Source organism: Clinocottus analis, unplaced genomic scaffold (assembly GCF_023055335.1).
Source record: "Clinocottus analis isolate CAN_PGR_092001 unplaced genomic scaffold, fCliAna1.0.p SCAF_27, whole genome shotgun sequence".
NCBI lineage: Eukaryota > Metazoa > Chordata > Actinopteri > Perciformes > Cottidae > Clinocottus > Clinocottus analis.
Genome location: NW_027176009.1, coordinates 2,501,107 through 2,524,992, shown reverse-complemented (window position 1 = coordinate 2,524,992; position 23,886 = coordinate 2,501,107). Strand labels below are relative to the sequence as shown.

At 41.0% G+C, this 23,886-nt stretch overlaps 3 protein-coding genes across 5 annotated transcripts; all 3 read right to left on the bottom strand.

Moving 5' to 3' along the window:
* Positions 1–577: 577 nt before the first annotated feature.
* Positions 578–4,340, bottom strand: LOC137795113 (sialic acid synthase-like). The gene is made up of 6 exons (XM_068592408.1): positions 4,105–4,340; positions 3,059–3,274; positions 2,883–2,982; positions 2,442–2,596; positions 1,426–1,692; positions 578–1,319 (listed from the first exon to the last, which is right to left on the bottom strand). The coding sequence occupies exons 1-6, from the start codon at positions 4,234–4,236 to the stop codon at positions 1,110–1,112; spliced, it is 1,080 nt and encodes a 359-aa protein (XP_068448509.1). The 5' UTR covers positions 4,237–4,340; the 3' UTR covers positions 578–1,109.
* Positions 4,341–9,319: 4,979 nt separating this feature from the next.
* Positions 9,320–13,896, bottom strand: LOC137795188 (sialic acid synthase-like). Its single transcript, XM_068592532.1, has 6 exons — positions 13,765–13,896; positions 10,773–10,988; positions 10,597–10,696; positions 10,157–10,311; positions 9,631–9,897; positions 9,320–9,505 (listed from the first exon to the last, which is right to left on the bottom strand). Exons 1-6 carry the CDS (start codon positions 13,894–13,896, stop codon positions 9,320–9,322), a joined length of 1,056 nt encoding a protein of 351 aa, XP_068448633.1.
* A 1,052-nt stretch (positions 13,897–14,948) lies between these two features.
* On the bottom strand, positions 14,949–23,763 carry clta (clathrin, light chain A). Of its 3 annotated transcripts, XM_068592415.1 has the most exons (7): positions 23,477–23,763; positions 22,783–22,811; positions 21,377–21,494; positions 21,091–21,202; positions 19,272–19,325; positions 17,507–17,542; positions 14,949–16,032 (listed from the first exon to the last, which is right to left on the bottom strand). In XM_068592415.1, the coding sequence occupies exons 1-7, from the start codon at positions 23,652–23,654 to the stop codon at positions 15,861–15,863; spliced, it is 699 nt and encodes a 232-aa protein (XP_068448516.1). In that variant the 5' UTR covers positions 23,655–23,763; the 3' UTR covers positions 14,949–15,860. The 3 variants fall into 3 exon arrangements, with proteins under 3 accessions (XP_068448516.1, XP_068448517.1, XP_068448518.1); XM_068592416.1 differs by lacking the exon at positions 17,507–17,542; XM_068592417.1 differs by lacking the exons at positions 17,507–17,542; positions 19,272–19,325 and having other exon boundaries at positions 23,477–23,761.
* Positions 23,764–23,886: the final 123 nt, after the last annotated feature.

The window sequence follows — 23,886 nt, the reverse complement described above, 5'->3', positions numbered from 1 at the left end:
TGTGTGACGACATGTTTTGTGGTTGAGTGCAACACAACTAATTCAGGAGGAACTGCGGTTGATATGGCAATAAAACACAAAATGTTTAAGTAACAACCCAGCATGACCAGATCCAAGCGCTTTGGATTATTGTCTAATGATCATGAAGGTATGAAGCCATCTATTTAGTCACTTCAATACATGAGTATATTTTCAATGCAGAACCCCTGTGCGTATGGAGCACTTGAAATGTACACAGATCACCTTATCAGTCAACTATAAATATGTCCAGATCTGTATATGCATCGAACATATCAGTGTGTGGTGTGTTATGTAACAGAAACTAACACATCTTAAAATAATGAACCTACCATAAGAAGGAGAGTACAAAGTGAACGTGGCATGCGCGAAGTGAGTCGACCCCAGCATCAAAGTGATGTAGCAAAGACGAGGGAAACCTCAGGGAGGGAATTTGGGCAACATTTTATTTGGAGGTATCATCTTTTCAGAACATCAGATCTCAACACAGTCTCCGCAGGTTTTGACACATTCAGTTAACATCCGGACGGACTTGGATTCATAATAAAAACGAGGTCAATTGAGAGAGGGGGCATTTCTTCTTTTTGTTTTGGGAAGCGTCTGGCTTCTCTCAGAGAAGCAGCAAACACAAACCATGTCTGATGTCATGATCTTCCATTAATCAGCAGGCACAAGAAGAATACGGTGACTGTTTGGCAAAGAGGCTTTTTGGTCTCGCCGCTGTGTGAGGACATGAAGAGTAGTCGCTTCATGTGTTCAATGTTCCTTTCATCTCTACAAGGCAAGCAAAAACTGTGTGTGTGTGTGGTAATGAAAGAGCCTGTTGGCCAAAAGGTTAGTGTATTGTGTTAAGGCGGCTTTTGGACAATAAAAAGACACTTTGGCAGAGGAGTTAACCATTTAAACCCCAGCTGTGACACATTGATATATTGAAACTATAAGACTAATGCACAGCCCAGTGGTCGTCCAGAACTTCAATGTCGGAAAATCCCAGCACCACCAAACAAAATTAGCGATACCCCAGAGGAATCGATAACATTTCCCGTCAAATGAAGTGCTTTTTCTACCCATTTATAAACTCCCTGTCACCTTCAGTACTTCTTTTTCTTGCAGCCCTCAGCCACCACCTCTGGCAAGAGGCTCTCATCCTCTTCTACGTCCTCCGTCACGATCATCCCGACCATTTTGAAGATGTCCTCGGCTGCGACGCCCATGGGTTCGGCCACCTTCACCGCCAACATGTCCTGAGTCAGCACAGTTCCTTTGGGGATCTTGATCTTGGCCACCAATGACTTACCCAGCTGCAGGAAATGAAGAAAAAAAAAGAGTGACATTATAATTGTTTATGATGGCACAGAGATACATATTTGTTTTAAATATTGTCTTCAAAGTGATAGAATATCTCACCTTATCATGGCACGGCTTCTCACAAGGTAACATCTCCTTGACGCCGGTCCCTAGCGCCCTCTCCACCAGTCGGATGGAGCGGACCAGCTCGCTGAGCTCAGAGGGCAACAGAGAGGCGTGGTGGTCATTGCCTTTCCAAGTCTTGTCCAAGGTTACGTGGCGCTCGATGATTTTTGCACCCAGAGCTACGGCCGCAACTGAAATGTTGATCCCAGACTCATGGCCGGAATAGCCAATGGGAATATCGGGAAATTCCTTCTGGTATTCCTGTTGTTTACAAGTAGGCGAGTGTTACTTCTAAAATCTCTAAGAAAGTTCACACCACAGTCACATTTGTGAGTTAGAGCCATCTTAGCTAAGCTTAGCATAATGACTGGAAACCAGGGGGGAAAAACTAGCCTGGCTCAACCAAACTACTTACTACTTTCTAATATGCATAAACATTGTTGTATTTTACTATATATCCAAGTAATTACATTTTAATATAAGTTATTTGTTATTAAGGGAGTTACTAAAGTTAACGCTTAGCATTAGAGACTAGAAAAATGAGGAAACAGCTGGCCTGGCTCTGACCATTAGGAACAAATCTGCCGACCAGCACCTCTCAAGCTCACGAGTTAACACTTTATATTTTGTTGTTTTAATCCTAACAAAAAGTGAATATACTATAAACAATGCATCATGGCAGTGCATGTATACATAGAGATACATACATGAGTAATGCATATATATCCTGGGAAGGCAGAATATAAAAATAAATGAACACACCAGATTATACAATAATGATAGTATTCAGATGGCTAAATTGTGTGTATTTTTTTAATCTATAAAGTTCTATATGGCCATTCAAACATATTAAGTTCAATTTGGGGAAATTATTTGCTAATACATTGAGATGTGATATTTCAATGGATCCTAAAACTCTATATGCCTTTGCGGAAACCTTCTAACAATGCTTTGAATGGAGTGAACCCGTCCCAACCAAGTAAAGCTCAATTCTATTCAACTTTTCTCACCGTCAGCACTCTGAGGTTGACATCCTCGGCTTCTAGAGGATAGGCGCTGGTGCACTGCAGGATGGCAAAGTTTTGGTTGTGCTCCTTTACCGTTTTGTAGACCCGACGCATCGTGTCCATGCTCTGCATCCCACTGGACACGACCATGGGCCGTCCTGACGCAGACAGGAGGGCAACAGCCTGATCAACGTTATGCCTAACATGGGCAAAGGGGGAAAGGCAAGAGCTCCTGTAGTTCAACAGTCAAGCTTACCTCATGTCTACGTTTGCTCCCACTTTGTAACTCATTTCTGCTCACACATTTGTGCATTTTTCCACTTCCTTTCATCTTGTATTGTTTTAATTACTTGATTTTAGCACTTTGATATTTAACACAATATATCCGCTGATTATACTTCATACTTGAAACATTTTCCCCCAGAAATGACAATTCACTCTCACCTTTCATGGCAGTCTTCTGCAGATAGGGGAAGTTGTTTGTGTCTCCTGAGCCCACTTTAAAGAAAGGAACATTAAGTTCATGGAGGAACTCCACTGCCATCTAAAAGACAGAAAAAAGGCATGGTCAAACCTGAATAAAACCATGTAACGCCTACTTCAAACCCTCTTTTTCTTACCTCATCCATCCCAGAAGCGGTGAAGCAGATCCCCACCTGCTCGGCATATTTCTTCAGTTCCCTGTACTGCTCATGGCTGAACTCCAGATGGCGCTTGTGTTCCCCGTAAGTTTTCCCCCAGGAGTGAGTAGAAGTGTAAGGGCGCTCCAAGGCTTTCTTGTTGAATTTATGCTCCAATTCACTCTTCTGGAATTTGGCACAATCAGCGCCGCAGTCCTGAGAGAGGCAGGAATAAGTGAGGGGATGAAAAGAAGTGTAGGACACTTGCAATCAAAATAAACATTAATTGTTTTTTTGTTGTTGTTATTTTAAATCAAGGACAAGTATACAGATTAGCTTTTCATTCCTATACTTGGGTCTTGCTGAGTAAAGAGAACATTGTAAATGTGCAACTACTGGAGAGGTTTAAAGTGTATGAAACATTTACTTTGGTTTAATTTAGTTCTTCAAATGCTTATAAACTGAAATAGCTTAAACCGTTGTCTCTTTTCTCCGTAACAAGGACCAAAATACATAGTTCTTTTTTAGATATGTACAGGAAATTATTAATATTACAAACCGCAAAACGAAGCTGTAATTAAGGTTTCAAAGGAGGGGCGATATTGAAGCTTTTGACCTGAAAAGTTGTGGTGTTTTGAGCATTTAAAGCATCTCATCCATTGTTGCTTCTTTGTGTCTATGGCATTCATCATGCATACATACAAACCAGGCAGTGCTTTGGCTTCTGATACAGTTACCTGGATTGGCCACATATACAAAACTTGTTAAATTATCATTTCGCAATATGATGCAATGCTCGTCTTTCTACAAACGCCTTAATCACTATTTAATTCAATCATTAAGGTCCAGTTTAGTTTATAGTTAAATCAAAGTAATAAGTCAGACAAGGACCATGTGGCGACCAAGATATTAAATCTGCATATTCGTCTGGACTTCTGGATACGCTCGTGTGCGCGCGCGTGAGTCCTGGCTGTTAGAGATAAGATCAAAACATAACGTTACGTATTCACATTCAAAACGCAGAGATACGTGTCGATTGTATTTACCTTTGACATTTTGATCATTTTCTTGGCAATCTCTATATCCCCCTGGTGATTTTGTCCAATTTCCGCGATGATGAAGCACGGCTCGTCTCCTCCGATCATCCTCCCGGGACACAGCTCGAACTTCAGAGGCATTTTGTCCACAGGAAAGAAAACGTAACAACCCAACAAGTGATTTCTATGATTTAGCGGAGAGCGAAAGCAAAGCGGTAGCTCTGACTTGAACTTGACCGGACCAGTTTAAGTGCTGCACACCCAGGAAGTGGGCGGACTTCCGCTTTGACGTTACACGTTTAAACCGGATTTCCTTCACAAATTCACAACAGCGGACGCGGCAGGCTCGTCACACCGACACCGCGCGCAGCTGCATGCTGTAATGCAAACTATCTCCTTACAACAACATTAAAACGAAACGAAAGCATGCATTATTGACCCGTGACAACTTATCTAATATGGAGACTATAGTTGTGGCGGAAGACCACGATAAAACTCCTTCAAACCCTACCAGATAAGATGAGTGAGCAACTACGATACACAGCTTTTTTAACATTTAAGAAACCATGACCGTCAAAGGGACCAATGCATGAGGCACCTCAAACAATGTTAGGGGACATCCTAACACCATTTGTGAGTAACCTTCCTCTCAAATACAGCAGACCTAGCGAGAGGATGATGAAGTTCATTTGGAGGTGTGGCAAAGTGTGTTTATTTTGATTGCATGTATCATAATTGTCGAGCAGATCAATCACTGTCTTCACAGTGAAGGATTGGTATTTTTAAACCATCTATCAAACCAAATATATATATATATATATATATATATATATATATATATATATATATATATATATATATATATATATATATGTATATATATATATATATATATATATATATATATATTTACAACAGAGGACTTACCACATCACTTCAATTTAAAACACACAAAAAGAAGAAAACTAATCTGAAAATGGATCAGTGTCACTATCCCAAAACATTTTGAGATGCAAGCCACAGATTATGGCTAAACAAATGTACACTAAGCCTTTATCATTAAGTACTAAGGAATCATCTTGGACTTACATCTAAGATTTGATAAACAAGTGCTTAATATCAGTAAAAAAAAAGTGAAATCGAACCTCAACTGCTTCAGATTCATTCGACAGTATCTACCATTCCGTACAACCCAGCTTGCATGCCATGATATTCTCACACGTATCATACTGCATCACTACCTGGACACAAGCCTCTCAAACAACCATTCAACCCATCATATTACTGTATAACCAGACACTAAAAGTAATGGACAAAAAAACAATGAGGTGGCACCACTGTCAGATCTTGAAAACATGTTCAACTTTGACAGCTTCATGAACTACATCTTATTTTCAAATGCCTACATGGTAATGCTCCTTCCCTTCTGAATGAATTTATTAAAAGACACCAGCACACCACTACAGCTAACGCACAGGCCTCAGTGAATGGGAACTCCTGGGTTGCATTATGCAGAACCTCATCTGGTCAGTCAGCCTTTTCTGTTCGAGGAGCAGAGCAACGGCACTGTCTCCCAACAGAACAGAGAGTACAAGACGATTTTAAGGTTTTTAATAAAGGTCTTAAATTATAGTTTAGAGAAAAACAACATTGTTCACACATTTAACACCCTCATACTTTGTGTATGTATCTACGTATGTATATGTGATGTATACTCTTTTTTATCACATTTAATTTTATTTATATATATATATATATATATATATATATATATATATATATATATATATATATATATACACAGTATATTTTATTTTTATTTCATTTTTTAAAAGCCTCATGTGGACAGGTGTTGGAAATTAGCATTTGCTATATACACTCAACACAGTGCATCTGGTTTTCTTTTGTACATAGGTATGTGCTAGGATTTCAAATACCACTGGGATGTCTACATCAAATAAATAAAGTCAAGTCAATCACACCCAACACACAAACATAGATATAATTTCACTGCCTTAATACTTTTCTACCTACAAGGATTCTTTTTTTTACTTCCTATCTAACTTCAATTGGCCAGTAACCCGTAAAGTTATCTTAGTGTTCTTGATATGAACAAGGTGCCCTGGTCAGTCAGAATCTCTATTGGGCTTTCGACTCAGAAGATGACCTGAAACAGAGCCTGCACAACACTTTTTGCAGAAATGTTGTGCAACGGGGCGGTCCTCGGACCCCAGCAAGGCCTTGCGGGACCTCCGCTGGTGGTCCTCCGGGGTCAGGCTCAGCTGATCCATGATGTGCTCCTTTATCTAAGCAGCCCCATGTTGGGCGCCAGAGGAACAAGGTTTGTGTTAGCCTGTGAGTCTCCCCGCCCCCCAGATTAAGGATACATCGCAGTCACGTTAGCGCTTCTCAACAAATCTCGTTATTCGTTGCCACAGTCCTCTCTTGCGTCTTCGTCCCTACTGGCGATTGTCAGGGAGACACAATTAGTTCCATCTGAGGCCAATAAGGCCTCTTCCCGGGACTGTTCCCTGAGCCACTACCCACAATTCCCTCTGCAGCTAAGCCGAACCACACCCCCACCACCACACACAATTATCTCTCTGAGATGGTATGCTCTCTGAAGCTTCCCTTTTCTTTCTATTTATAGATTTATAATTTTCCCACATGTGCCTTTTTTGTTAATTTAACATTCTGTTTCTTCACAGAGTAGTCAATTTTATCAACCTGGAGCTCTGTCTCAGTTATGTACAAATTCAGTTCTGAATGTTCGCTCAGTTCACAGTTGCCATCAGTGCGTAGTCATGTAGTGCATATAATCTTTTTTTTAAACTTATATGTAGTGTCCCCATTGCCTATTGAAACACGGGTCACTTGGTTGCTCTTTGCTGACTTTCTGACACGTGCAATTAACGACGCAATGTCCAGGTTTAAACGTAAAGGTAATTTATTAATAATGATACATTTCTTAACACAAAACAAAAGATAGACACGTCCCGTCATAAATCTATTTCCTTCAAATCACAGAATAAAAGAAAACAAAATATCCTCAATCTACGGTATCACACATTGTCATCCGCTCTCACACAATCAAAAACAGTTTGTTCCCCACCTTATTATATTGGCTTTGTCCGAATTAAACTCGTCCTTTACGCCCCCAAGAGCTGGGAGGTACAACACAACAAAACAAACAAAATGGCTCTTACGGTATTGTACTTGTGGCAGTATGTTTTTGTTCTGTGTGCTATGTGATTACATGTTTTGTGGTTGACAAGATTAATTCAGGGGGAACTGCGGTTGATATGGCAATAAAACACAGACTGTTCAATTAACAACCCAGCAAGACTAGATCCAAATATTTTGGATGAGTCTAATGATCATGAAGGTTTGAAGGTATTTAGTTACTTCAATACATGAGTATATTTTCAATGCAGAACGTGTGTGCGTATGGAGCACTTGAGATGTACACAGATCACCTTATCAGTCAAATATAAATATGTTAAGATCTAAAACAATGTGCAGTCAAGTAAGTGCACACATCGACTATATCAATGTGTGGTACCTTATTTAACAGAAACTAACTACACATCTAAAAAAAATTTTAAAAAAAACTACCATGAGAAGGAGAGTACATTTCTTCTTTTTGTTTTGGGAAGCTTCTGACTTCTCTCAAAGAAGCAGCAAACACAAACCATGTCTGATGTCATGAAGTTTCATTAATGAGCAGGCACAAGAAGAATACGTTGACTGTTTGGCAAAGAGGCTTTTTGATCTCACCGCTGTGTGAGGAGATGACGAGTAGTCGCTTCATGTGTTCAATGTTCCTTTCATCTCTACAAAGAGCCTACTAGGCCTCTTGTAAGATTATGGTGTGGTCACTGTTTATGGACATGTATATTGTGCACACATAGTGGGACAATAAACCTAAGGTGTTGGCGGCTGATGCCAGTTGATAAAGACTAGAGACTTTTTGCGTTGGACCCAGTGGGGTGGACTATTGACAATCTATTATGGAGAGGCGTGATGCGGTGTTGGACAATGTTCGTGATACTCATGTGCAAGCCTTTTAAACCCAGTGTGGTGGGCAGTGTTGAAACACAAATGCAAAAACGGGTCGTTAAGCTCACCGCAAAACCGCTTGCCGATAATCTAGAAACATTGCAAAAGGGCAGAAAAACAAAGTTAACTCAAGCAACCGCCAAAAGAAAAGAGATGCAATGTTTTATAGATAAGGGGTTATAAAAACCAAAGCATAAAGCGTTCTTAGAGAGTTAACTGAGGTTTGTGAGGAAGCGGGCAATTACCACATGATAAACTTCTGTCAACGGGCCAAAGGAATGGGAGCAATGGGTCAAACCTATTTCACAACCGCAACGCCGTCCCAATGAACAACAGCAGGAAAACAACATATTGTGAACGCATCGTTTTCAGCATCAACTAACAGCTTCGCAGTTAAAGGACGGAGAACGCTAGTCTATAAGCCACCATCAAATCAGTCAATTTCCACCTGGAGACATAGTTGGCATCATGCGCAGGCAAAATGAAACAATGACTGCGCTGGTGGACCAGCAGCATTCATAATCTCTGCCACCATGAGATATTCCCCTATTCGAAGGGGATCCTCTACACTACAAAACATTTATTAAAGCCTTCGCCATTACTCCGCGGATGCTGTAGCAGTAGCAACGTAGCTTTTTCTTTTTTTGGTCTACATTTGTTTTAATATGCTTTGGATTGAACAACATACAACATGTTAGCTAGATATCAATGAATCAGCCAAATTAACCAAGCAGATCATAATTATTTTTCGTGTTGTGACATATACCACATAGTAATCAGGTATTTGGCTAAATTCCTGATGTCCTCATCTCTACAAGGCAAGCAAAAACTACGACTGAGCCTCTTGTAAGATTGTGTGTGTGGTAAAGAAAGAGCCTGTTGGCCAAAAGGTTAGTGTATTGTGTTAAGGTGAGTTTTTGGACAATAAAAGACACTTTGGCAGAGGAGTTAACCATTTAAACCCCAGCTGTGATACATTGAAACTATAAGACTAATGCACAGCCCAGTGGTCCTTCAGAACTTCAATGTCGGAAAATCCCAGCACCACCAAACAAAGTGACCACTATCCCCAGAGGAATCGATAACATTTCTTCTAAAATGAAGTGCTTTTTCAACCCATTTATAAACTCCCTGTGACCCTCAGCACTTTTTTTTTCTTGCAGCACTAAGCCACCACCTGTGGTAAGAGGCTCTCATCCTCCTCTACGTCCTCCGTCACGATCTTCCCGACCATTTCGAAGATGTCCTCGGCTGCGACGCCCATTGGTTCGGCCACCTTCACCGCCAACATGTCCTGAGTCAGCACAGTTCCTTTGGGGATCTTGATCTTGGCCACCAATGACTTCCCCAGCTGGAAGAAATTAGGAAAAAGGAGTTGCATTGTTAATGTTATCGTAGCACAGAGATATAATCATTTTCAAAAATATTTTTTTAAAGGTTCTTTGTATTTATTTTTGTGGAGTAAGAATATCTCACCTTATCATGGCACGGCTTCTCACAAGGTAACATCTCCTTGACGCCGGTCCCTAGCGCCCTCTCCACCAGTCGGATGGAGCGGACCAGCTCGCTTAGCTCAGAGGGCAACAGAGAGGCGTGGTGGTCATTGCCTTTCCAAGTCTTGTCCAAGGTTACGTGGCGCTCGATGATTTTTGCACCCAGAGCTACGGCCGCAACTGAAATGTTGATCCCAGACTCATGGCCGGAATAGCCAATGGGAATATCGGGAAATTGCTTCTGGTATTCCTGTTGTTTAAAAGTCGGCAAGTGTTACTTCTAAATCTCTGAGAAAGTTGACACAACAGTCACATTTGTGAGTTAGAGCCAGCTGTCACTTAGCTTAGCTTAGCATAATGACTAGAAACTAGTGGGCAAAGCTAGTCTGGCTCAACCAAACTACTACTTGCTTTTTTCTTCTGAAATGCACTCAACTCGGTTAACATCTTGTTTTTGTCCCAACCTTTTGATATTGGAGTAAAGCTCAATTCTATTCAACTTTTCTCACCGTCAGCACTCTGAGGTTGACATCCTCGGCTTCCAGAGGATAGGCGCTGGTGCACTGCAGGATGGCAAAGTTTTGGTTGTGCTCCTTTACCGTTTTGTAGACCCGACGCATCGTGTCCATGCTCTGCATCCCACTGGACACGACCATGGGCCGTCCTGACGCAGACAGGAGGGCAACAGCCTGATCAACGTTATGCCTAACATGGGCAAAGGGGGAAAGGCAACAGCTCCTGTAGTTCAACAGTCAAGCTTACCTCATGTCGACGTTTGCTCCCACTTTGTAACTCATTTCTGCTCACACATTTGTGCATTTTTCCACTTCCTTTCATCTTGGATTGTTTTACTTACTTGATTTTAGCACTTAAATATTTAACATAATATATCCGCTGATTGTACTTCATACTTATAACATTTCCCCCAGAAATGACAATTCACTCTCACCTTTCATGGCAGTCTTCTGCAGATAGGGGAAGTTGTTGGTGTCTGCTGAGGCCACTTTGAAGAAAGGAACATTAAGTTCATGGAGGAACTCCACTGCCATCTAAAAGACAGAAAAAAGGCATGGTCAAACCTGAATAAAACCATGTAAGGCCTACTTCAAACCCTCTTTTTCTTACCTCATCCGTCCCAGAGGCAGTGAAGCAGATCCCCACCTGCTCGGCATATTTCTTCAGTTCCCTGAACTGCTCATGGCTGAACTCCAGATGGCGCTTGTGTTCCCCGTAGGTTTTCCCCCAGGAGTGAGGAGAAGTGTACAGGCGCTCCAAAGCTTTCTTGTTGAATTTATGCTCCAATTCACACTTCTGGAATTTGGCACAATCAGCGCCGCAGTCCTGAGAGAGGCAGGAATAAGTGAGGGGATGAAAAGAAGTGTACAACACGTGCAATCAAAATAAACTCCAAATAGCCTGCCAAATCGTTCCTTTTGAATCACGGACAAGCTTTTTATTCCTATACTTGGGTCTTGTTGAGAGAAGAGAACATTGTAAATGTGCAAATCTATTTCTTGTTTAACAAATAGTTTTCACCAGTTGAGCTTATCATGCAACAATTGGGTTTTTTCTTTCTAAAAGCAGCATATTAAGCAACATATACTGCTGGTCTATCCTCGGGTGAATTGGTCTTGGCGCCTGTGAATAAAACATGTATAACTGTGTTTATGAATTACATAAGAATGAGATACGAATGAGTGTTCATGTTGGAACAATGCTTTATAAATGATAAATTAAGTGTTTACTCATGCTTTACTAACGCTAAATACTTATTATAAAGTGTAACACAATTATCTAATGATATCATTTCTCTTGATGGCATTGCTCTGGCATCCAGCACCATGCACCGTAAAGAATCTCAGAGTTATCTTTGATCAGGACTTGTTCTTTAACTTCCACGTAAAAACAAAACATTTAAGGACTGCCTTTTTAAAAAAAAAAAAGAACATCTTGTCTTCAAGCAATGCTGGAAAACTGGTCCACGTCTTTGTTATTTCAAGACTGGATTACTGTAGCTCCTTATCAGAAGTTTGACTTTAGGCTTAGACTGCTCGGGGACATCTCAGGATACGCTGAGCTCCTGATTAAATCATGTCTCTTCAATGCACATTACTAACTCTACTTCTTTCCCAGAGTCTTTTGTGTTTTCTCAACTCTCAAGTCTCCATGGATAGTGGCTTAGCCACTTAGGTTTGCATCGGGTCCATATAGGGACTAGTCACGACCAAAGTTTGGGAAAGACACAATTGTCCCCCAAAATAATTGTGCACCATATATTTAAAAACGTTCATATTATTATCTATACTATGTTCGTCGCCCGGAAGAGAGAAAATGACATTTCCACATGCAGTCATTTAATTGGCTGAAGTGGCGAGTCAGAAACACTACGTGAGACAGAGTTGTACTGCAGGTTGGGGAAGCAGGGTTGGTTTTGCCAAGTGGAAAATCACTTAAAGGGAACTGGTTTTAATAAATTGTGTTTTGTTTGCTTGATGAATTAGCAAACAAAACATTTAATGTTGGAAGACTCTTCCAGAACAATCACACGGCGTCTCCTGAAAAGTATCGAGCTGCGGATGAGCGATTTCTCAACTGCCACACCGTACCACATTAGCCACAAGTATTGATAGAATTATAGGCCCGCATAGCATTGTGTACTGTCATAGTCGACACATGACAGTATTTTTTTCTCCTCTTTATAAGAGTTTGATAGTTATAAACAGGTAAAATAGCAATACAATGTCAATCATTGTCTTGATGCTTGTTCTGGGACAGGGATATTGTATGTGTGTACAGATAAAGCCCTCTGAGGCAAATTTGTAATTTTGGGTGACACAAAATAAACTTAATTGAATTGAATACATGGAGTATACAGTTCACAATAATAAATAAATAAGAAAGGAAAATATGAACTGTGGTTTAACTTAGTTCTTCTAAAGCAGGGGTGTTCATCTAATGTTCAACAAAGTCCAGTTTGAGAAAATGTCCTCATGCAAAGGCCCGGAGCATCACAGTAATGTTTAAATTACGCTAGGATTTAGTCCTATATGTATATGAAGAATGAACAGAGAAGAGTCTGGTTAAAGACTTTATGGTCTCGCTGTTCTTTTTGGAAAACGCCATGTGAAGTAACTTTTCTCACTCGCGTACTAATCCGACTGTTCCGCCTCTCGTCCAGTCTCTCACCGAATACACGTATTTTATTGGCCGAGTAGTACCACGTGATATGATTTACACGCACGTAATTGGTCAGTGTAGTTCCTGGACCGCTCAACGAGTGCCGTAAAGGCTGAAAAAGCTGTGCCGGTTAAAATATAAGCGCTCTGTCAACTTTTAATAATGCTCAATTATTGATAGGTCATTGGTCCAGATACAAAGGTCTGTATGAAGCTGATTTCTCTGAAATCTTTTTTTCAAATGACCAAAACATATGACCTGAATTTAGCTCCATTGCGCAACGACCTCGTTCTGGTCTCAGCCATTGATTACAGGATGGCTCAGCCTCAGAGGACTGTTCTGTTTTTTTTTTTTCTTCTGTATTTGTCATGCTTTTAGGTTGTATAAAGTCCTCCTCACAACTGCATGTTATTAAGTATGAAAGGGTTTGTAAAAAAAAAAGTTGTGCTTTGTCCATGCAGAACAAAACGCTGTACAACGCTTAGACCAGACTGACAATACAAAAGGTACAAAAAGATCCACAGTAGAATAAGAAGGAATCCTCCCCAGTCATTGGTAAAATGAACTGGAAGTGGAAGTGCACAAACATGCCTGTGAAAACATGGAATATTAACAGGTGTGTTTAATATCAACAACTATTCTTAAAACATCACAATGTTAGTATTGGGTATAGCATTTGAATTGGATCAATGAATATCATATGGACAAACAAGTCAGTGTAAAACTATTCAATCCCACCACTGAGTAGACTACAGAGAGTCCAATAGGTTGAACCTTTGTGTTTTAAGAATGATCTTGGGTCATTTATGCAGTACAGCATTCTCCCCTGACATGTCACACTTTGGGGACTTGGACTAAACACAAATAATTATTATTCTGCATTTTGACTGCTGTACGTATTCACATTAAACATAAAGCTAAATGTGTCGATTGTATTTACCTTTGCCATTTTGATCATTTTCTTGGCAATGTCCATATCTCCTTGGTGATTTTGTCCAATTTCAGCGATGATGAAGCACGGCTCATCTCCTCCGATCATCCTCCCGGGACACAGCTCAAACTTTAGAGGCATTTTTTCCACAGCAAAGAAAATGTATCAACACAAGCAGTGAAAACAATGTTATGATTTTGCAGAGGACGAGGGAAAAGTGGTAGCTCTGACTTGAAACCATGGAACGCCTATTTTATATTTCCTTGATGGTGTTTGGCTAACACTGAAGAAGCCCTGAAGCGGCGAGGCGGTCACACCTGCAACACGCCCTCTACTGATGTGCATGGTAACTATCTAATTACAACATTGAAACAAATCTAAACCATGAATTATTGCCTGTGACAACATGTGAGAGACAATAGTTAAAACATAAGCCAAGACTCCCCTAAATCATATAAAAAGATGGGTTCTTCTCTTTGCGACTAGAACACACACACATCTTAACATCTCAGAAACCACGGCTATCAAAGGATACCTCATGTGGCACCTTGAATCATTTTAGGAATATATCTGGGACTAAAGTTCCCCATACAACCCCATCCTATGCGAGTAACCTTCCTCTCAAATACAGCAGACCTAACAAGAGGATGATGTGCATACCCATTTGAGAAACGTTGCCATTGCGAGAGGACGTTTTAAAAGCCTGTCATAGGTGTGCATGTCAAATAAGTGGTGGTGCATACTATTAACCCAACAGATCTGAGATTGAAGAACAGATGTAAACTGGGCGTGGTGCTCAAACCCGTTTAATCTGTGTTCTTCTGTTTAGTAAAACCTGATCTTTCTGTGGGATCGTCACTACAAGCGACCGCTTCCATTTTACACAATCGAGATCAATTGTTTAAAGAAAATATTGGTTTGTATAGCTATAAGTTCAATTTATCATGTTAGTAATGTAACATTAGGCAAGAGTTGGAAGAGTGCAACGAGCGCACTCATTAATAAGCCAGATATTCAACCTTCTTTGATCATTTTGAAAAGCGCTATATAAAATAAGTATTATATTGAACTTGATGACATAAACAAAGAAAAAATATTAGAAGTCCTGTAAAAACCTTCAGTTGACAGCCACAATTCTGACCACAAAAAATAAATACATTAAATATCCAGTTGAAGAATGACAAGACGACAACTTTCATCCACTTTTTACTGATATTGAAATCAAATAGACAATGAACACGCATGGTCAAGCAACAGCTGGCTACTATCTAGTTCTCTTTGAAACCACAACTGTCTAATTTCAGTGACATAAACATTTTATATACTGTATATATATTGCCTTCTGTATATGTACATAGGTACACGCATAAGAGTACATACACACACGCAAACGGTTGGTTTAAAACACACACGCAAACTGGTCATATTTAGTGTAATGACTGGACTTTGTTCAGATCCTGACTGGAGGGGAGAGTTTCAAAAGGAAATGCATAGATTGGAACACAATTTGCCACAAGCAGGCTCTACACACACACACACACACTGTTCAAAGTACACACACTGAATTTGGAATTTTGTCATTGAGTTTGGTCCTTAAAAAAAAAAAAAAAAAAAAAAAGATTCTGAGATTATTTTTTTGCATGGATGGGAAACAAAAGGCAAACCATTACACATCAATCAACCCTTGTGGGTCAGAGAAGGATTCATAAGACGAACAGGTGAAGAGAGAAGAGCATCGTGGGAAAGATATTGTTCAGGTGTTTTTGCAGGTTGTCATGCAACTGTCAGCCCAAACAAACATCAACCCTCCCAACTTAACAGCCTTAGACAAACCAACACGAGACCTGGCGTGGCGACAAACCCGGATCTCAGTATGTTAAACGACGTGAAAAATGAGATGATGAATCACAAGATCTGGATGATTGATGAGGGTAGGACCCCTGGCTATAGCCTTCCACTGGGGGGGGGAAACAGACGAGACACAGAAGGGGTGGCAGCCCCCTTGTCTTCAAAATACAGATTGTGGTCATTGGGTTGGTTGGTGTGTGTGTGTGGTGGGTGACAGACGATGAAATGGAATGACGCCCCCGAGCAGTCTGGGCCGCCTAGCGGACTAGCGGGGCCTGCTTCAGGGAGATGAGGACGGAGCGCATGCGGGACACATCTTTAGCCTGCTTGCTGGATTTTGGGTTGAAGTCGCAGAGCCGGGCCACCCGCTCCCACTCCGTGCCCGGGTTGTTCTCATCCAGATCGGAAATCATGGCCTCCTCAGCCGCCCTACAAGAAACAGGGGAGAGGAGGAGGAAAGGACACGGAGTAGAAAACAATCAGTGGGGGAAGAGGTAAGACGTGCCAAAGTACACACACAGCTCCGAAGAAGTCCTCTGCTGACCACCAACGCACACAAGCTTAGGTGGAAAAATCTGTTTTGTCTCTGGTGATCCATTTTCAATAAAAGTCAATAAAGGTCTGAAATCAAGTTCTCAAATATATTGAGAATCCATCTGTACAATCTACTTTTGTGGCTTGGTGGGTCTTTGATGGTTCAGCAGAGGTTACTTCAGGGCGGTCCAGTCAACACACAGAAATGGACATCCATCTGTCTTTAGGCCCATGAAGAGCGACAAACTACAACAGTTTCAATACCTGCGGCATGCCCCCAACTCCACTTACACATTACAATACAGTCATCTGCATATGCGACTCTCCACAACAGTTGAGTGAGGTACATATAACACTGATGAGAAATACAAACAAAACAAACCAAATCTGAACAAAGTAATCTAAGTAAGGTCTGACAAGCATTTAGTTAGTTAAAATGCAGTTCAATAAAGAAATGGGGGGGGCGTTGCCCACACCCTTACAAGTTACCTGCCCAATGGTTGCATATTTACTTGGTTCTTTTGCTACAGCAAGACCCAAGTATAGGAATGAAAAGTTCATCTGTACACTTGGCCTTGATTTAAAAAAACATTTAAAAAACAGAACAAAATTGGAAAATTTAGTTTTGAACTAAGCCCAAAATAACTGTAAGCAAGGCTGGGCCTGGGCCATGCATTGCAATGCACTGCAGCTGGAAAGCAGGCTATTTGGAGCTGCGGCAAAGAATGTTTATTTTGATCGCATGTGTTGTAATTGTCGGGCAGATCAATTACTCTCTTCCTAGTTAAGGTTTGGTGTTTCTAAACCATCTACTATCAAACCAAAATAAATAAATAATATTACGATTTACACTCGACTTACCACATCACTAGAACTTAAAAAACACAAAAATCAAAAAAAGGAAGAAGACCAAACTTAAATCTGAAAATGGATCAGTGCCACTATCGCAAGACATTTTGAGATGCAAACCACAGATTATGGCTAAACAAATGTACAGTAAGCCCTCATCACACCCCACCCCACAAACATAGTAATAATTCCACTGCCGTAATACTTTTCTACTTCCCACCCAACCTGCAAGCACACACTCGGCTACTGACTACGACACAGTACACAAAGCCAAATGGGGATGAGAAGCCGATGATCATTCACCGTCACCACAAACTACAAATACACAGAAGGGACTCGAAGAACCACGGAATCACAGGAGGGGACATTATAACAAACCTCTAGCTAGGCAGTGGATCTAACTGTCGGGATAGTAAACTGTGCAACATACAGTTATCTAACATACACACAGCACTGCATTGTTCCCCTTTAGAAAGTATAACGTAGTTGGAGGTTCTGGGGTTTCATTGTTTTACTTAACTGGTCTAGGCGGTAGCAAGGATGGTTAATGTGTGTGCTTTAAGGTGCATAGGAAAAGAAAACAGGGAGAAACAGTTTCACAAGTCAGAATTTAGAAGAGAGGGTGAGAGACGAGAAAGAGAGAGAGAGAGAGAGGAGGGGGGGGTGAAATGAAAGACAACAAAAATGAGCTTAATGCAGATGTTGAAAGCCAGCATGCACAAGCAACCATTTTTTTTCTTCAACAGTTATTAAAATCATTCTGCAGTGCAGCCTTTGGTCTGGTGATTTTGGCTTCATGCCATATATTTCTGTTAGTAAGGATATTATGGCCCAGAGTCTCATTTAAAGAACTATGGGGATTAAAAAAACAACCAATGTTCAAAAGCTCCCCTACGAGCAACATGACCTCGTCTTGAGACATTAACGCAGTTCATTTAACAACATTTGCAGCTTCCACTCCCTCTAAATTTTAGGAGGCATCATTTCAGACGCATTCATTCTCGTCACGTTTCTTTTAATTCCCAATATTTGTGTGGGAAGTGGTATTCACATCACACAAACCTGTTTGTTCCTACTAAATGCTTATAAATGAGATCCCTGGAGCCTCTTCACAGTCTCACACTAACAAAATGAAGGAGCAGAAGGAAGTGGTGGGATGTAGTGTCATTCTACACCAGCAACCCACCGTAATGATACGCTGCATAAACTGCATTGAGATGTGCACTTTAATTACATTAAAAAACACAACAAAATGCCTCTTTTCCTAAGGAGACAAACTCATCATCAACCCTGACCAGGTTTACATCAATATTCATTTACAAAGGAAATGTAATGCCAAATTGAAAAAAATTAGCAAGCTAATGAAAGAAAAGAAAACGTTGAACCAATGCTCACCAAATCTAATAGCTTTTAGCTTTCTAACTGCCGATAAAAGTTTAACGCTGCCACAGGATTAGTCTCTCCTTGACCCTTAAACCAAAACTGAATAATAATAATAATAATAATAATAATAATAATAATAATAATAATAACAAAACAGTATGCACACCATAATGCAGCTTTTAAGGCCGCTTCATAGTCATTTACTGGCCAAACCAAAGGCTGCACAGCTCGATCTATTGGATAGCTAGCTGTGCAAATTAGCATGTCATCGTCTCAGACAGCAGTTGCTTCAGAGCAGCTACCATACGAAGCGTGAACACAGTTCAGTTGAAGCAGTTGTGTAACCATTTTGAAGAGTAAATTGGGGAAAGAAATAAAAAAAGGCGTTAAGTCGAAACAAAACACTTCATAGAATGAATTAAGTGTCAATTGTGGGAAATTCATGTCATGCGATTGCCAAATGTTTTGCTGAAATGAAGAAGGAAAAGAGAATGGAAGTGAAAAAATGAACAAGGTCATGAAATAATTCTTGTGATTTCCACAGATGTGACTGAGGAGCGTGGCAGTGTAGTGGCATGCAGGCATTCTCTTTACGGATCATTGCCTGACCGGCACCAACTCACAAATGACATGCAGGTATAGAGGGAGCTATGCTGTAGTTTACATTTGAAAACAAAGAGAGAAAAGAAGCTAGATGAAGCATGTAACAATGCCAAATCAAAGTGGATAAAACATGTAAAACTGAAGATGAATCTAAAGAATGGCAACACAAGGGGAGGCAACTACTGCCCTAACTAGGAATGAGACGATGGCAATGGTTAGATGCTCGGTTTTGATGACAATGGAGAGGATGGGGGAGGCGAAAAACGTGAGAAGGGAGGATGTTAGTTGGAGCAACATACACATAACCAATGAGCTCAGAGAAGGGCTGCTTGTAGAAGTCTTCATCCAGCACCCTGGACAAACATCCGCCCAAACGACAGAGCAGCAAGAAGGCAGGAGAGAAGAGAGACAGCGGTAAAAGAGAGCAGAGGATGGAAACGACAAGCATCATAGGTTACCACACAACAATGAGCTAAGGCATATTATCAAAGGCTCAGGGTTTTGGATGGACTCCTAAATCAACGTGTCGGGTGGTTTCACAGGCTCAGAGAGGCTGTAGGTCGATTGGGTCCGACATCCCCGAATCTTTAATTACACGTCTGTGGTGATCCGTAACGAACCATCAGCTTTTCGCCTCTAAAAACTAATTCCACAAGGGAGAGAGCAGCATTAAAACACCATCTTAAGTAAATGACGGACGATATCAACAACATGTACCAACTACAGCTTCTCTAATGTGAGGATCAGTTGCTTAACTGTGGTCTTGCATTAGAGATTGGTCTTTTGTATTCATTGTATTAACCAAGTGTTGAATTAATTAGTTTGGAAAAGCAGAAATGGATTAAATCATGAAAATATCTGTTAGATGCAGTCCCAACTCCTCTCTATTTGGATGTCAGTTTTTCAGTTGTACCAGATAAAGACCATCCATGTGAAAAGATTGTCCACCAGTAACACAGACTGGGCTGCCAGATGAGTAGGGAGGCTTGACTGCAGGTTGTCTATTATTAATAGAGCAGCAGGGCTACATTACAGTGCAGGAGAAACTGAGACAGAAACGTTACCAATTAAGCTATGCTCCAAAAGATTATGGAGTTACTAAACCAGTCTACAAAGTTATTTGTCTGAGGATTTTCACATCCTCGAAGCTAATTCTTAGTTACTTTTCTTGAGCCCCTCTGCTCCACTAAAATAGGAGGAAGCCAAACCCACAGCGAGTTCAAAGAGCCCTGTGGATTGTCTCTCACACAGGTATGACCAAATGGAGTAAATCTAAGATAATAGTATAAACATGATACAAAGAGTTCACACAGTAATATCTTACTTTAGCTGTTACATACATACATACTTTTTTTAAGAACCCTTTATTAATCCCACAGTGGGGGGGATTATTCTCTGCATTTTACCCATCATCCTTAGTAATTAAGGAGCGTTGTGCTGCTGTGAAGCTCTGGGGCTTCAGTGTCTTGCTCAAGAACACTTCAACATTAAACTACGGCGAGAAAACAGGGACCCAAACAGCTTCTTTAGTAATCTTTTTTGCCAAATATTAATTTTTTTGAGAACCACTGGCCTAACCACATGCAAAAGTCTAAAGATTGTGAACTGTACTCAAAAGCGTGTTGAGCTGGGAAACAATATAACTGAAACTCTATGTTTATGAGGAGACAAACACCACCACACAGAAGTATTCGTTTCGAGACTACTGAAGAGTTTGTGTGTGTCAAAGCATAAGCTATGATATAACCATACTCTTAGCTCATCTACTGGAGCATCTCAGGTTGGCCTCCTAAAGAAAAAAGCTTGACCTCACTTTATTGTCGAAGAGTAGAGCTGCTGTCTGCACGGTTTGGGTCAACAAAGGATAGGAACTTTGACATGTTGGCATAGCACCACAACGTCTTTTTGGGACCCCAAGACTAATGTGGACCCGTTTCCGTTTCTAAAGTCCTCAGCACATCGATGAGTAAAGCCGAGACTGCTACAACTACCGAACAACTGTTTTTAAGTATACATTTTTTGCGGATACTCCGTATAATCATCTTGGCTTTTTTGTCCAGACACAATTTTTTCCATTGTTCCTTGTTTCCTGTTCCTACCCCTCTATGAAGCCAGTACCTGTTATTGGTTTTGGTTTTCTCCAGCTGCTCGTTCTGCCTGGCGTGCCACTCTTCCAGCTCTACCTTGGCTTTCTCCTTCCACTCTGACTCCTGCTTTAGAGAGTTCTCATCTAGGGAAGAAGATCAGTGTGGAGATTATCGATAAAGAAGTGAAGAGGTAGATGGGTATGGGTACAATGACATGAATGAGTGGGCATGAGGTGCTATTGAAAAAAGGCTTGGCATAGAGCTCATGATAACAACCTTTACTTCACAGAGCAGTGGTCTGCACTGTCTGTGCTTACCTAGCAACTCCAGCCGCTCGCCTTGCTCCTCCCTCCACTTGCGTAGGCTTTCAGGTTCGGCCTGCAGCCGGTCTGCATTGGAAATGGCGGCATAGGCATCAGATGGGCCGTTGCTTTCCTGAGAAACAAGGAAGATATTCAGAGATAACTGTGTTACTTTACAGAAATCTGTTAAATTAATACATAGTGAAGTATGGTGAAGAAACATTCGCACCCTGAATTATTCATGCCTCCAATAGACCTTTAGTATGACTGTTCTTAAAAGTGAGATGTATCCTGTTTGAGGGGCTTTAGTAAAACAAAAAGGTGGGTAGCTTTGAGTTTTATCAGCTTTGCCTGTATCGTTGCAAGAAAGAAGTCCTGACAGTGCAAAAGGCAACAATGTTGCAATGACAGCACAGGAAACGGAAGTTGGAGTGAATCTAACGGGCAGATATTTAAACCTTTTGAGGTCAGCACTGAACTCGCACAACGAGCGCTAAAAAGGAAACAAGCATTTTCCACACCATCACTTAATACTACAAATGTGTTTTAAATACATTTACGAGAAAGCTGCAGAATGAAATCATTCCATTCAGGAATAATAAAATTTCTCTAAATTTACAAAACCTGGGAAAATGGCAACTTCGCTTAAATTAAAATCGGATGGTCCAAGAAGAAACATGACCAGTCAAATTTTAAACCAACCACCAGGCTACCCAAAAGTTTTAGAGAAAAAAAATACAATTCATCTTGCCAATGTTACCCTTTACAGGCCGACTTCCTGGTTTAACTTCGACCTATCATTCTTTCTGTACATGAGCGTTTCAGGTGGGCCATCTTTCCGTTTTACGTTCAAATAAAGTTGAGTAGATAATCTGATTCTACTTTTGGCTTGTTTATGACTTGCCTAATCTCCTGACTGTGTGTTTCTACACCCTTCTGACTTCTTTTAAGCAAGGTCACCATGTTCCGAGATCTCAGCAATTTACTTCATGAGCACAATGCTACAAATACGATGGCCAGCTACTACTTTGATGAGTGCAATGTGACTGAAACTGAATCTCTCACATGGCAATGTACATTTGTTGTTATTTCACTGCAACATTATGGAAAGAAATCTCATGCCTGCAGCATGGTTTGGACATTTACCAAAGCAATAATACCTGTGCCCTGACAACAATCCTCTGCACGGTTAACAGAGACAAAGGATACATATCTTAAGGGGCAGCAAGAAAAATATCTACAATTAAGAGAAAATCAAATGTTTGGTTTGAACAGAGGTAAGCTTTGACAGCTATATTATGCTCTCAAAGTCTCACAATCCACAGAAAATACAGAAGAACAACCACCCGGACAAAAGAGTTGTGCAGGTAGAAAAATATAAGGGTAGAAATTGTGACGAGTGAAATGTTAGAAAGTATTACCGCATGAATCTCTCCGTTGACAGCACCATCTGCAAACATACAAGAAAAACAGCAGTTAGTAATCAAGCACACACCAAACTCTATTATGGCAAGACTTTGATTAAATGGGAATCGTTTACTATTTGCTGAATCCTCAAGATTGGCAAACACATATTTCATAATGTGATGTGTCAGCACTTCTGACTAACTACTTGCTAAACATCATCAAGGAAACGAGGCATTGCGGGCCAAAGGTCGTTAAACTCCATCAATGTCCTACTTTGGCTGCAACTAGCATGACAGGGTTGTGGCAAAATGTCGCGCAACCAGCAGGTACTCGAGTTTAGTGGGAAGAAATGAATGACCCGACCGAGACCGCTGACCCCAGATCTGATGTTATCAGACGTTGACGGTTTCATTCATTTGTGAAACGCTTTAATCGTCACTGGACCAACATGAACGTTATCATCCAGTTTTCTGTTGGACGTCAGGTGTTTTACGTTACCGTCGGTTTACGTTACCGCCAGCTAGAAACCCACTTGGCTAATTTGCTAGCTAAGCCAACATTAGCTAGCTGGCCAGAAAGCATCAACCTCCAGTGTCCATTTAGGACCAAATTAAGATATAACGGAAGTTACCCGAACATGAAGCAGACGAACACTATGGATGTTGAACGGAGGGAAACCGCTCCTGCTTGCCCACAGGGGCCACTCACCGTTGGACTCTCCCAACGACGAGGGGACTTCTCCGCCGTCCAGGATGCTGAAGCCTTCGTCGTTTTCAATCCCCGCGATTTCGCTCTCCTGCTGGGCCAAGAAGGCGGCAGCGGGGTCTTCATCGGAGCCGACGCCGTTTCCAGCCGGGGGCGCGTTCAGCATGTCAAAATCATCCATGTTATGAGTTTGGTGAGAGGATAAACGTGAGAGACTGTGATGATCAGGTGTAGCCGTGGACCGAAACCGACTCGCTAGCTCAAAGAAAAGAAAGACTCCGAAGAAAAAAAATCGAAGCAGAACGGAAACGAAAGATTAACCAATCACAAACTAGGATGGGTGATTAATAACACAGAGCACCAATCAGAAAGCAGCTGCCTCGAAATGGAACCAATCACATCTGTAAACGCTC